Raw genomic sequence first — 13,646 nt, 5'->3', positions numbered from 1 at the left:
GTCCTGGTTTCGGCTGGGATAGAGTTAATTTTCTTCCTAGTAGCCGGTACAGTGCTGCGCTTTGGATTTTAGTATGAGAATAATATTGATAACACGCTGATGTTTTGGCTGTCGCTAAGCGGTGTTTACATTGGTCAAGGATTTTCCCCCCCTTCAGCTCCCCATGCTCTGCCAGGTGCCCAAGAAATGGGAGGGGGCACAGCCAGGATAGTTGATCCAAACTGACCAAAGGGCTATTCCATGCCATATGATGTCATGCCCAGTATATAAACTGGGGGGAGTTGGCCGGGGGGTAGCGATCACTGCTCGGGGACTGGCTGGGCGTTGGTCGGCGGGTGGTGAGCGGTTGTATTTTTTTTTTTTATATATATATTTTTTCCCTTTTTTTCCCCTCCCTTGGGTTTTGTTCCTCTCTCTCTCTCTCGTTGTTTTTTTTTCCCTCTCATTATAATTCATTATTATTATTACTATTATTTTGTTCCAATTATTAAGCTGTTCTTATCTCAACCCTCGAGTTTTCTTACTTTTGCTCTTTCGATTCTCTCCCCCATCCCACTGGGGGGGGGGAAGTGAGCGAGCGGCTGCGTGGTGTTTAGCTGCCAGCTGGGGCTAAACCACGACAATTACACAGCCTATTCCCTAAATAAACAAGGAAAAGCTGCTGATATGCCCTGCTAAGTCAAGGTTACAAGAAACGTTACCTTTCCCAGAGCACAGGCTAAGCATTAACACAAACTGTCTAAAAGCTGTAGAAAAAGGCTGGAGGGATAGTTATGTGGGCTGAGAACCCAGAAGTAATGGAAATGCTTTTTACTCCCTCACAGATTAAAAGTGCACCTTTTCTGCCTTATAAGCCACCCTTGAGCATCTTTGGTTCCTGTTGGATGGAGTAAAGATCTGTAGTGAGGCTCAATCAATTACACATAGCCCTGATGTGAATCAGCATCTCCAAGCCTGCTTGTGGCACTGTACATTTGCAGCCAGTGATCTGGGGCTGATCAAGAGGACAAAGACAAGAAGGAATTTTCAGCAGGAGCCAGAAGCAGAGCCCTATCGGGAAACTGTGGGAAGAGGAGGAATTACCACACTAAATAGACTAATCTGAAGCAATACAGCTAGGTCCTACCCACATAGGTTCTGTACCAATGCCAAGTCCCAAGACTTGTAACTATGGGAGAAACAATTTGGTTAGAAGGCATGGATTTCTGCTCTGTGGGGCCTGAAGAAAGAAGCAAGGAGTCTACACCATGGGGTGGCTTCTTTTGCTCTACAAGACAAGCTCAACAGTAATTCTCCCCACCAAAGTGGGGTGGGTGGGCAGAGGAAGGAGAAAGAGGGGCACTACCATAAAGGCAAGCAGAGACCCAGCACAGGAAAATTGATGGTGGGGAACTAGGCAGATCCTGCAATAGCTGCTGTGGGGAAGCTATGGGATTAGTATAGACTGGGGAGGAGCAGAGAGCACACCTTTTCTAGCAGCTGGCTCCATGGCTGAGCTCTCACCCAGCATCACTGAAGAGCACCCTTTCTTTTCCATTAGTGATAAACTCCCCGCAGAGTTGTGGATCTAAAGAATGGAAAGTAATAGAAACAAACAAGCAAGAAGGAAAAACAAAACAAAACAGAACAGAAAAATATCCTCAGTTCTAGTTTGATCCAACAGCCATCGGAATTCAGCTACAGTTGACTCTCTCATTGACATAAACAGGTATCAGATCACCTCAATGGTTTTGTTAAAATTCTCATCTTCACAGTCCTAGGATATCTTAGTGGGGCATTTTCATCTGTAATGTTGAATAAACTCAGTCCAATTACTGGAAAAATTATCATACTTCATTTTAAAGGTCAAAAATTATAATGGTAAAAATTATAATGGTAAATTTGTTAGCGTCTTCCCTGTACTTAGAGAACAGTTATGCCGCAAAGTTGATTGGTTGAAAAGATAACAGTCATTATTTCAAGTCTTCAAGGATCACATTCTGCCATCAGATTCACATAAACAATTTCCATTGTCTCCAGTGGAAATAGGTTGTGTGCAGCTGATTTTAGCTCAATGTATTTTCCAGCACTTTAACAGTTTGGATTTTTCATTTCCCATAGTAAATATAAAATTATAATTATACTCTCTATTTTCTGTAGATTTCAAATAACAACTTAAGACATTTGATGGCACTGTGGTTTTTCTGTATGATTTGGGATAAGATTACAGATTTTTCTGCACTGTTGCATTCCCTGTGTTGAAAGAGCGGCTGTGATTCTATGTTAGTAGAATTTTACATTGAATATAGCCACAGTAGCAAAATACTAATGATCAGTGCTCACTTTAAAACAGTTTAAATTATTTGTATAAATATTTTTGCCATTACACCTTCACATATTGTTAAAAACAATACTTCATAGTCTAAAGACCAGTGACATTTTGATCACAGAAAGCCATCAACAACAAGAATTGTTTAAAATAGTCTTTAGTTAACATTAGGATTTTTTTTTTCCAGCTGGCATAAATGAGTTTCAGGAAACAAACCAAAAAACAAAAAGACAAAAAAATTGTTGTAAATGATTTCACAAACTTACATCGATGCACCTCCTAGATCCTGGTCTTGCTGAACAAGAACAAGCCAACAGGTAAGAAGCAGCAGCCAGTAATAAGTTTGTCTCCTCCAGTCTAGGAGGTCATGTTGTTAAAATAAGAAGTTAACACCCCACCACCCCCCGCTTTAAAATACAACTGATAATATAAACCTTCCCGGGGATTTACAGTCAATAATGTGTGCACATTAAAACTGTATTTCCAGTCTATCTTGTGCTGCCTGAGAACCATTTTTGCCTTTGTAAAAGCAGTAATTATAATACATAAGTAGCTTTCATTTTTGTATTAATGCTATAAATACTATGTTAGCAATATTAAACTATTTCTATTGACTTATTTTTAGAAAGAAAAATATATTATATATTTTCATATACTTATAAAGTGAATTAACACTGGAGAGGGGGTGTAGAGGAATAGTATACAGTCACAGTTTATGTGTATTATTGGGCACAAATTCAATGCTTGAAACAAAAAGGAAAAGAAAACACCGTTCAAGTTAAATCCCCCTTTCAAGCCATGTCAGAGGAAGAGTCATAGGAAGCAGACACTATCAAGTTGCCAGTATTGGAGTGGCTTGCCATGGACTGGGCAGCTTGCTGGCTCAAGTTATTACAGATCAGCACCAGCTGATTGCTCTGTGCTTCTGACAGGGTACTACAGCTCTGGTAGACACTGAAGTTGGTCTTCCTGCCGGGGATGTTGCCTTTCTCACACATTGTCTTTACCATCTTGGCAAGCTTGGTTTTCCCCAGGGCTTGACAACTGTACCAGTGAAGTGCAGCCAAGTTGACAACTGGTTTGATGGATAGATAAAAAGGAGCATCTTCATATCGCATTGCTGGGGGCCGCCGCTGCGCATATTCCTTGTAGTCTTGCACTGGGCAGGTCTGTGGGGAGTGCTGGGTGGCATACACCCTGGAATCAGTCCTTCCTCTCTTGCTTTTGGCATTCATGTCACTGTTGTCTGGCCCCATCCACTCCAAGTATTCCAACCCAGTCTCTGTCACCCGGAGCTGGATGTCTCCCCATTTGAGGGTGGACCCATGAAAATCCGTGCAGTGTCCAAACGCCTTAGTGTTATTTAGCCAGACAAGGTTCAGCAACCCCTCAGGATTGTATCGGCTCAACAAACCTCTTTTGCGCAGGATAAGCTCATCAGCAAAGGTAAGCTTCATGGATTTGTGTGGCTTGTTTCCTTTCCCTTTACACCTTAGCTCTATCTGCTTTTGCTTCAGAGCTTCTTGGGACCTCTTGATCTCTTTATCCCTGGTAATACTGTATCCATACCTGTGCTCTTTGAGATACCGCTCCAGCCCACACTGATAGTTGGCCAAGCTGTTTGGCTCATATTCAGAACCATCCTTCTGTCTAGCATCCACAAAGAAGGAAGCAAGGTAGGCATCAAGCTCTTTGCAGGGGATGACATAGATTTCTCGGGTCTCAGAGGGGTACTTGGAAATGAGGAACTCTCGGAAGTTCCAGAGAGCTGTGTGTGTGCTGCGAATGGTCTTCTTGTTCTGCTCCCTGCTGAGCTCCGCTGCTCTCTCATCCTGGTCTGAAAGAAGGAAAAAAAAAAAAACCAAACCCAAAGCAAACAAAATCAAAACAAAAGAAGCAGTGAGTTTGTGCAATACATCTGTCACGAATGAGTGATTTAGATCGCTTAAAAAATCACTGTCAAAGGTATTAGCAAAAGTGGTTTTAATATGATTTATAAAAGTGCGACTTAACAAAGTTCGATGGCAAGGTTCTCTCTATTAATTACTGCATGGAAGAAACATACACAGGAAAATTGGGTTACGCTCAAGTTAAAGTGATTCACAGAGAGACTGAGGATACAAAAGGGTACAGAGGACCCTCCATTGAGTCACGAGGTTCAGAATAGACCCCCTTGCTTTCTAAACTCCTGATGGAGCTTAGGTGCAGCTGGGTCCAATCTTAGTCTCAGACTTGGACAACAGTTTCTGTCTAAGGGATTATATATACAAAATGTATCAATTCAGCATGCAATCAAAGTTACCAAGACAAAATCAAAGTTACCATACTACAAAGTTACGCGCAATATCGGTCGCTTACCAAAGATCTGCCATTGGTAAAAGGTCTCTCTTCCTCGAGGAGCAACCTTGAGAGGCGTCCCAGCTCAAGGGGAGATCACCGCCACGCAGCCACACTGCCTAGCAGGGAGAGCTCAAAGGCGGCTCACTTTGGCTGTCATATTTATGGGATAAAGTGGTTGGCTCGTAGTCAAATTACATGCGATAGGAAAGATATGCATGAGGCTCCTTGTACCCACAACTTTCTTTGTTCCTTGATAAATGAGTCTTGGAAAAGCCACCTGCTGTTCATACATTAACTGCATGATCGGTGTTCCAAGCTCATATGCATCGATGCTCACTGTGCCACTCAGCTTCTTTGTGGGTTCTCAGAGAACAGATCGGGACCAGAGGAGTTCTTGGCCTGGTCATGGCTCAGGCCTTTACCTCCTTTGGAGCCTGTACCAAACTACTGCTAGTTTGGTTAAGAGGTTGAGTGCATCCATCACAACATCTTCCCCAAAATAAATTTTCTTTAAAACAATCAATTTCACAAAGAGCACTGGAAAACATTATTACATACCAGTCTTATGATTTAAAAGTCAACTTCAGTTTCACAAATTATGTTACCAGAGTATGGCAAAAACAATCAAAATGAGCTCATGTCACTAGGGCACACTTAGGGCACAGAGATTTGTGGAAAACTCTGAGATTAGAGGCAATCTGCTTTTTAGAACAAATGCAAGATAGAAACTTTTTTCTATGGATTCCACTGCTGTGTACAGGGCCAAATCCAAGTAATAAACCCATTCTGTATTGCTGTATTGCTTCATTTGTGAAACCAGAGGTTGTACTGGTTCCTTTTTTTTTTTTAATCAAAAATAGCTAAAGCATCATATTTATTATAGTAAAAAGTATCTTTAATTGGGTGCATTTTTAAGATTTTAATTTTGCAGAAAAATCAAAATCTGGAAACAACATTATATTACTCTACAAGGCTATTTTCATAGGTCCTTATGATCAGTGACATATCAAACCACAGTTGTTAATCAATGATCAAATGTTACCACTAAGATGATTCTTGTGTACCATTAATTTTCTGGCTGATCATAACATGAGAAAAGGTCTTTACAGTTAAGTGACGAGAAGAGAAAGCTTCGGAGGAACCTAAAAGCAGCCTTCTAATATCCATGTGGAAGTTATCAAGAAGATGGAGTCAGGCTCTTCACAGTAGTGCATGGTGGGAGGATGAGAGACAATGGGCATAAATTGAAACAAGAGGGGTTAAGCCTGGGTACAAGAAAAAGCTTTTTCCCCATGAGGACAGTCAAACTTTGGCAAAGGGGTCCAGAGAGGCTGTGGCAACTCCATCCTTGGAGGTTTTCAGGACCTGACTGGACTAAGTCCTGAGCAACGTAGTCGGATCTCATAGCTGTCTTTGCTTTGAGCAGAAGGTTGGACTAGAAATCTCCCATGGTCTTTTCTGACCTGGGGTTCTATGAGTCTAAGGCCCCCAAAAGCAACAATTCCAACTAGGGGAAGATTCCCCTAACGATGAGTGCTAAAACTACCATCTGTCATTCCCCTTTTGACAGTAGTGGAGTAGGAGCTTGCCAGGGCCAGGGATGGAAGCAAGAGAGTGTAAAAGTGGGAGTGCAGGACACCGCTTCCCAGCAGCCACCTAGCTTCTCAGCCCATCCCCACTGGGCTGTGAGTTCATACAGTGCAGAAGCTTTCTCTGGAGCCTTTGTGTGTTCCTCCTGTTCTACAGAAAGGAGGTGTGTTCACTCTCCCTACCCATTAAAGGAGCTCGGAATTACTCAGTTTACTATAGGCACATCTAACACATCAATGTAAGATCAGAACATCTCACCAACAGAAAAAATATTCAGCCTTGTAACTTCACTTAACATAAAGCACAAGCAGATCTGCTGGTAGGGAAGAAAGCAGGGAAGGGAAGGTGGCTCTATCTCCTCCCCTAGCCCATTTGCACCATCTCATGTGGTACACACACTTTAGGTGATAGGAGAGGGGAATAATCACACACCTGGGCAACTTCCTCTCCCACCCATCTATATAGCTGAAGAAATACAGGCAGACCAGAAAGCAGGTTTGAGCTCAGATCCCCTGGGACCAGTTCCCACATCTTCAGCACAGAGCTGTCTAGTCCATGGAGAATATCCGGTGGAACCCACTGGGGAGGTTCTCGTGCCCCTTGGAAAGTGAAAAGAACTGGAGGTCTGCAGCCCAGACCTTTAGAGGCTTCTGATGACGTGAAAAAATGCTGCCAGAGCAACACTGAGGTTTGCACCAACTGTACACAAGGGGAAAAGAAAGGTAGCCAGTCTATTTCAAAAGATAACCTTAATATTGATGTCAATATCAAAGAACCCCTAGCAGCCTTCAGTGTAGTCTTATGTTTTGGACAATGCATAGGATAAATCCTATTATTATGGCTAAGTACAGGCTGGAAATAAAAAGCCAATGATGTTTGAAGTTCAGAAACAAACATTTACTCCAGTATGTTGTTCAGTGCACCTACCACCATTTATTATAGCACTAGAATGTAATCAGCACTTTGACTGACAATCCACATTTTAAATACTGTTTCTGTATAAACAGCACATATAGTGGCTTGGTTTTAAACATGTCAATCACAACTTTATAGAGGATGGCCTGGGTCGTGGTTTAACCCCAGTAGGCAGCTAAGCACCATACAGCCGCTCGCTCACTCCCCCCACAGTGGGATGGGGAAGACAATCAGAAGGGTACAAGTGCAAAAACTCGTGGGTTGAGATAAAGACAGTTTAATAGGTAAAGCAAAAGCTGCACGCGCAAGCAAAGCAAAACAAGGAATTCATTCACTTATTTCCCATCGGCAGGCAGATGTTTAGCCATTCCCAGGAAAGCAGGGCTTCATCATGCGTAATGGTTACTTGGGAAGGCAAACACCATAACTCCAAACATTCCCCCGTCCTCCTTCTTCCCCACAGCTTTTATTGCTGAGCATGACATCATATGGTATGGAGTATCCCTTTGGTCAGCTGGGGTCAGCTGTCCTGGCTGTGTCCCCTCCCAACTTCTTGTGCACCTCCAACCTACTCGCTGGCAGGGCAGTGTGAGAAAGAGAGAAGGCCTTGACACTGTGTAAGCACTATTCAGCAATAACTAAAACATTGGTGTATTATCAACACTGTTTTGGTCACAAATCCAAACCATAGCACCATACAAGCTACTATGAAGAAAATTAACTCCATCCCAGCCAAAACCAGTACATTCTCCACCCCTTATTCCATACCATTTACGTCATGCTCAGGTCCCACACTATCCAATACATCCTCATTAACCACCACCCTCCTTCCCATCCCTTGATATATACACAGATATCATTCCCTTAGTCTATGGGCCACCCCTGTAAAATGTCCATTAAATGTCCATTGAGTTCATTTAGTCCATGACTTGGGTTATATCTGTTATGGTGGTCACTCAGGACAGGAGAGGTGGTGTGTTGCATGGACCCATGGAGTTACTGGGCACCAAAGTCAGCTCAGGTCAGGTCACTGCTGCACTTGCACTGCTTCTTGTAAGGCTCATCCTCCATTGGTCCAGGTGGTTCCTGCTATAGTAATTCCTATAACATGCAACTCAAATCATGGGTTACAACAGTTTAAAGGTATATCCATTACAATCTCCACCCCTGGTCCCTTTGGACCAGGCCATAGGGTTTAACATTGCAACGAACTCCTCCCCTTGCCCCTGTAACCAGATGTAATTGAAGTGATTAGTTTGTTCTTTTGTAACTAAGCAACATAGAGATAGGAGCGGGGTAGACAATGCTTTAATATTGTGTTTGTACACCTATGGCTACGGATATGCTACTATGCCCAAAGACAATAGGACGAGGAGTAGTACGGACATGCTGCTATGCTCCCAGTACAGTCCCAGCCCATCTTGACAATGAGTCGAGGAGTAGTTAGAATAATTGGTTTGTGTTAGAATAGGAATAAGGGTGCCAAATCATTGTTAGGGACCATGCACCATGAAGAAGGGAAGCAAGTTACATAAGCAAGGTGATATTGCGCATGCTCAGAAGAAGGGGCCAACTAAAGGACACACCTGTACAACCACCAAGGACCACCAGAGACCCCCACGGAAGCCCCTCGGAGTTCAAGGACGCATGCAAATATGATAATTCGTTCTGGGAAATAGAATGAATATGCATGATCATTCCGGGAAATTTGGTGCATATGTATGTAATTGGACAACATAAGTTTCGGCTGATGTAACCTGCGGTATGCACGCTAGGTGGAACGATGCCCCGTGCATCCGGCGCCGTAATAAAGAATGCCTGCTTCTTAATACTACATTGGTGTTAAGGAGTTTGATTCCCGATTTCGGTGACACCCCTGCTCCGGCATGGGCTTATCCACAGACCACAGTCCCTTAGGGGGTTTACCTTCTCTGGCGTGGACTTATTCACATGCCACAGTCTCTTCAGGGATATACCTGCTGCAGGCTGGACTTAGCCACAGTCGCTTCAAGGTGTACCTGCTCCGGCATGGCCCTATCCTTCGACTCGAGTTCACACTGGAGTTCCAGCCTGTCCAGTACAGCAGCACGGGAACAGCAGCAATGCCCTGGCCTGACGCAGCAGTGTGGCTTGCCTGTCTGCAATGGCTGGATGCCACTGCTGTACAAAGTTATCTAGATATTTGCTAATAGCCAGTAAACAGGCAAGGCCAGCCCCAGGAAATCAGTGGTCTTTATCAATGCAAAATTCAGAAGATAGTTATCTGGCTCTTTGTTCTGTCATAAAGAGAACCATTTGAAAATCATTCTTGCTTCTTCCATGGAAAAGGGAGGGTGAGAGAGTAAGATTGAGATACGAGTGTATCTCAGCCTACGCAAAACTACTCTGAGATTAAGAGACCATTTAATCAGAGAGAGCTCAGCACTTGTAAGATAATTCTGATACTTGTACTCCCTCACTGTCTGATAAGGGTTGGCTTTGGGCAACTCCTACACACACAACACAGAAAGCCTTAAATCAAAAATATTTAATGTAATTAATTCATATCCAACAATAATCATTTATTTAGAAACTTCAGAAACTTGTTTTCCCTACCAACCCCAACAAAAAGGAAAACAATCAGGTATTTTGAGGTGAAGGTCATATTTGGAACAAATAAAAACATCCTGAAACTTTAGAAACTCTTAAGACCAAATTAAGTGCAACTTTCTTTGCCATAGAATCACGTAATTATATATGTTGGAAGGAATCTCTAGAGATCTCTAGTCAACCCTCCTGCTCAAAGCAGGGTCAATGAGATCAGGTTGCTTAGGGCCTTGTCCAGTCAAAGTTTTGATATCTCCAAGGGTGGAGATCCCAGAGACTCTTGGTGACCCTGTTTCAGTATTTGACTACCCTCACGAGGAAAAATTTTCTGCTTATATTTAATTGGAATTTCCTATGTTGCAACTTGTGTTCATTGCCTCTCTTCCTATGCCAGTGCATCTCCAAGAAGTCTGAATCCGTCTTCTCTACACCCTCCTATTAGGTATTCAAAGAAAGCACTTAAATCTCACCTTCATCTTCTCTCCTTAAGGTTGAACAAACCCAGCTCCCTCAGCTTCTCCTCATATGTCATGTACTCCAGCCCCAAATCATATTGGCAGCCTCCGCTGGACTTGCTCCACCATGTCCACGTCTGTCTTGTACTCGTGCAGCAAATAGCTGAGCAGGTAAATCCAGTTAAGGCGGGGGGGGGGGGGGGGGGGGCGGGGCACATGGAGTGGCCCAGGAATGACATTGCTGAGGTATGAGCCATTTGACAGCGAGGTGAATGGTGGAACTGAGACCTCTGGAACTCTGGTGATGAGACATGGACAGAGGGGTCGGGGGATGAGTGCAGCAACAGCATTTTCATCTGTCTGTCAGTGCTTAACAAAGCAAAGGGGCCCCCGGGGGCCTGCCAGCATACTGTCTCAGTGCGCAATTACACAAAATGAGTTGCAAGATTTGGTGAAAACATAATCTGATATCCTTCTACGATAAGGTCACCCACCTAGTGGATGAAGGGAAGGCGGTAGATGTAGTTTTTCAGGATCTTAGTAAGGCTTTTGATACTGTCCCTCGCAGTATCCTTCTGGACAAGTTGTCCAACTGTGAGATGAGCAGGTTCACGGTGCGCTGGGTGAAGAACTGCCTGAACGGCAGGCCTCAAAGGGTTGTAGTGAATGGGGCTACATCTGGCTGGCGACCAGTCACCAGCAGTGTTCCTCAGGGCTCAATTCTAGGGCCAGTTCTGTTCAATATTTTTATCAATGATCTGGATGCAGGAGTTGAACGCACCATTAGTAAGTTTGCTGATGATACTAAACTGGGAGGTGCTGTTGACTCTCTCGAGGGACAAGAGGCCTTGCAGAGGGATCTAGATAGATCGGAGCATTGGGCAATCATCAGTGGCATGAAATGTTAGGAAACATTTCTTTATCGAGAGAGTGGTCAAACACTGGAACAGGCTTCCTAGAGGGGTGGTCGATGCCCCATGCCTGTCAGTGTTTAAGAGGCATTTGGACAATGCCCTTAATAACATGCTTTAACATTTGGTCAGCCCTGAAGTGGTCAGGTAGTTGGACTAGATGATCTTTGTAGGTCCCTTCCTACTGGAACTGTTCTATTCTATTCTGTAACGGCCAAAGATAGGAGAAAGGCTGGGACAGGGGTTATTGCCAGTATGAGACCTTGGAGAAGATAGTGTCCACTTAAAGACCCAAGAACTAACGTGTCTGGGTACTGTACTGGGTTTATGTGGCAAGGTTTTAGTAGCAGGGGTGGGGGCTGCAGGGGTGGCCTCTGTGAGAAGAGAACAGGGGCTGTCCCCATGTCAGATAGAGCCAGTTCCAGCCAGCTCCAAGACAGACCCACTGCTGGCCAAAGATGAGCCAATCAGCGACATTGGTAGTGCCTCTGTGAAAACATATTTAAGAAAGGGTAGAAAACCCTGTGCAGCAGCTGAGGGAGAGAGGAGTGAGAAAAATGTGAGAGAAACAACGATGCAGACACCAAGGTCAGGGAAGAAGGAGGGGGAGGAGGTGCTCCAGGTGCCAGAGCAGAGATTCTCCTGCAGCCCATGGAGAAGACCATAGTGAAGCAGGTTGTCCCCCCCTTTTTGTCCCTTTATTGCTATGGGCCAAACCAGGTAACCACTATGCAGTATCACTACCTATTTCCTGTATGCTCTAACAAGCCCTGTGGGAGGGGAGTGGGAGACAGGACACAAATATGGTTTAGTCTTGTCTCTACATCCCACCCTGTGTCGCCAGAGGTTTAGCATGTTTTCATCTAAGGCGCTGCAATACTTTTACTGTGGTTGCATTTGAGAACTTAGGTGTCTAATTTTAATAAGCATACTGGTGAAAGCAATGCAATAGATCTCAAAGGGAAGGGTCAGGACTACATAGCTTACCTGTGTGTGATTCAAATGCGCTCCAGACAGTAGCTGAGAAGTAGAATTAGGAAATTGTCCTGGGTCTGGCTGGGATAGAGATAACTTTCTTCATAGCAGCTCATATGGTGCTGTGTTTTGGATTTGTGACTAAAACAGTGTTGATAATACACTGATGTTTTAAGCTGTTGCTGAGCAGTGCTTACACAGCATCAAGGCCTTATCTTTTTCCCACTCTGCCCACGCGACAAGTATGCTAGGGGTGGGCAAGAGGCAGGGAGGGGACACAGCCAGGAGAGCTGACCCAAACTGACCAAAGGGATATTCCGTACCATATGACATCATGCTCAGCAATAACAGCTAAGAGAAAGGAGGAGGGGGGGGAGCCATTCCATATTAAGGCACTTGTCTTCTGAAGCAACCACTACATGTACTGAGGCCCTACTTTCCAGGAACTGGCTAGACATCACCTACTGATGGGAAGTAGAAGATAAATATTTTTGCTTTTCTTTGCTTCTGCGCGTGGCTTTTGCTTTTCTTTATTAAACTGCCTTTATCCCGACCCACAAGTTCTTCATCTTATTTTCTCCCCCTGTCCTGCTGAGTAGGGGGAGTGAGAGAGCGGCTTGGTGGGCACCTGGCAGCCAGCCAAGGTCAACCCACCACATATGCTATATAATGTCTCACTCGGCAATAAAACTGGGGGGTAGTCTTGATGTAAGGGCCATAAAGGCCTTGTGAAAGAAGATACTTTTTGTATAAACAACGCATGCCTTGCTAACGACTGTGCCCTTGAAGAGGAACTAAAAGACTGATAAAAGGGGAACATCCTGCCCTAGAAGGCGCCGAAGACTGGGGGAGCGCCGAAGAAACATGAAGTCAGAAAAAAACTGCGGTAACTAGGGAAAAGGTAAAGGCGGCAGGGGGAGATCGTGACCACCGACTCAATACAAGACTGAAAAGACTTGCCCCCCCACGCCTGCAAGGAGCATGCGTGCTAATTTACATAGAACTAGCCAATGATAAACAGAGTAGTAATTACTAACCAATAAGCATAAATTTGGGCAGGTTTTTACTAATCATGTAACAAGATAAATATGCGGTAGTTCTTTAGTAGAGTGTGCTGGCTTTGTGGAATAACCACCTAGCACCCATCTTTGCGCAAACATGCAATAAAATACCTCTGCCCTGTGTGTATATTGGCGTCTCGCACACCGGGTAAACGACCCCACGCTTGTGGGATAACAGTCTTTCCAAAGTAGCTGTTGCTCCAGGACTGGCTGGGCATCGGTCTGCTGGTGGGAGGTAGTGATTGCCTTTACATCACTTGTTTTTTTTTCCTCTTACCTTCACTTAAACTCTTTTTATCTTGACCCATGAGCTTTCTTGCTTTTGCTCTTCCTATTCTCTCCCCCATCCCACTGGGGGGCGGGGACTGAGTGAGCAACTGTGTGGAAGCTTAGCTTCTGGCTGGGGTCAACCCACCACAGAATTACAAGCAGGTGTATTGGATTTATGTGGCAAGGTTTTGGTAGCTGGGGGGCTACAGGGGTGGCTTCTGTGAGAAGATGCCAG

The 13,646-nt window shown here is 44.3% G+C and overlaps 1 protein-coding gene across 1 annotated transcript; it reads right to left on the bottom strand.

The window, feature by feature from the left end:
- Positions 1-3,099: 3,099 nt before the first annotated feature.
- Positions 3,100-10,544, bottom strand: LOC142403068 (uncharacterized protein KIAA1958-like). Its single transcript, XM_075489210.1, has 2 exons — positions 10,241-10,544; positions 3,100-4,145 (listed from the first exon to the last, which is right to left on the bottom strand). The coding sequence occupies exons 1-2, from the start codon at positions 10,542-10,544 to the stop codon at positions 3,100-3,102; spliced, it is 1,350 nt and encodes a 449-aa protein (XP_075345325.1).
- Between the last annotated feature and the right edge of the window lie 3,102 nt (positions 10,545-13,646).

This window comes from Mycteria americana, assembly GCF_035582795.1.
Source record: "Mycteria americana isolate JAX WOST 10 ecotype Jacksonville Zoo and Gardens chromosome W unlocalized genomic scaffold, USCA_MyAme_1.0 Scaffold_33, whole genome shotgun sequence".
NCBI lineage: Eukaryota > Metazoa > Chordata > Aves > Ciconiiformes > Ciconiidae > Mycteria > Mycteria americana.
Note: the sequence above shows the minus strand (reverse complement) of the source record. Positions and strands in the feature narration are given on the sequence as shown.

Bases quoted from the DNA above. Each gene is read 5' to 3' on its own strand.
- LOC142403068 (XM_075489210.1), bottom strand. From the start codon at position 10,544: ATGCTGTTGCTGCACTCATCCCCCGACCCCTCTGTCCATGTCTCATCA. The intron at 4,146-10,240 runs GTTTGTTCAACC...TCCTTCTTTCAG, and splicing joins GGAGAAGCTGAGGGAGCTGG to ACCAGGATGAGAGAGCAGCG.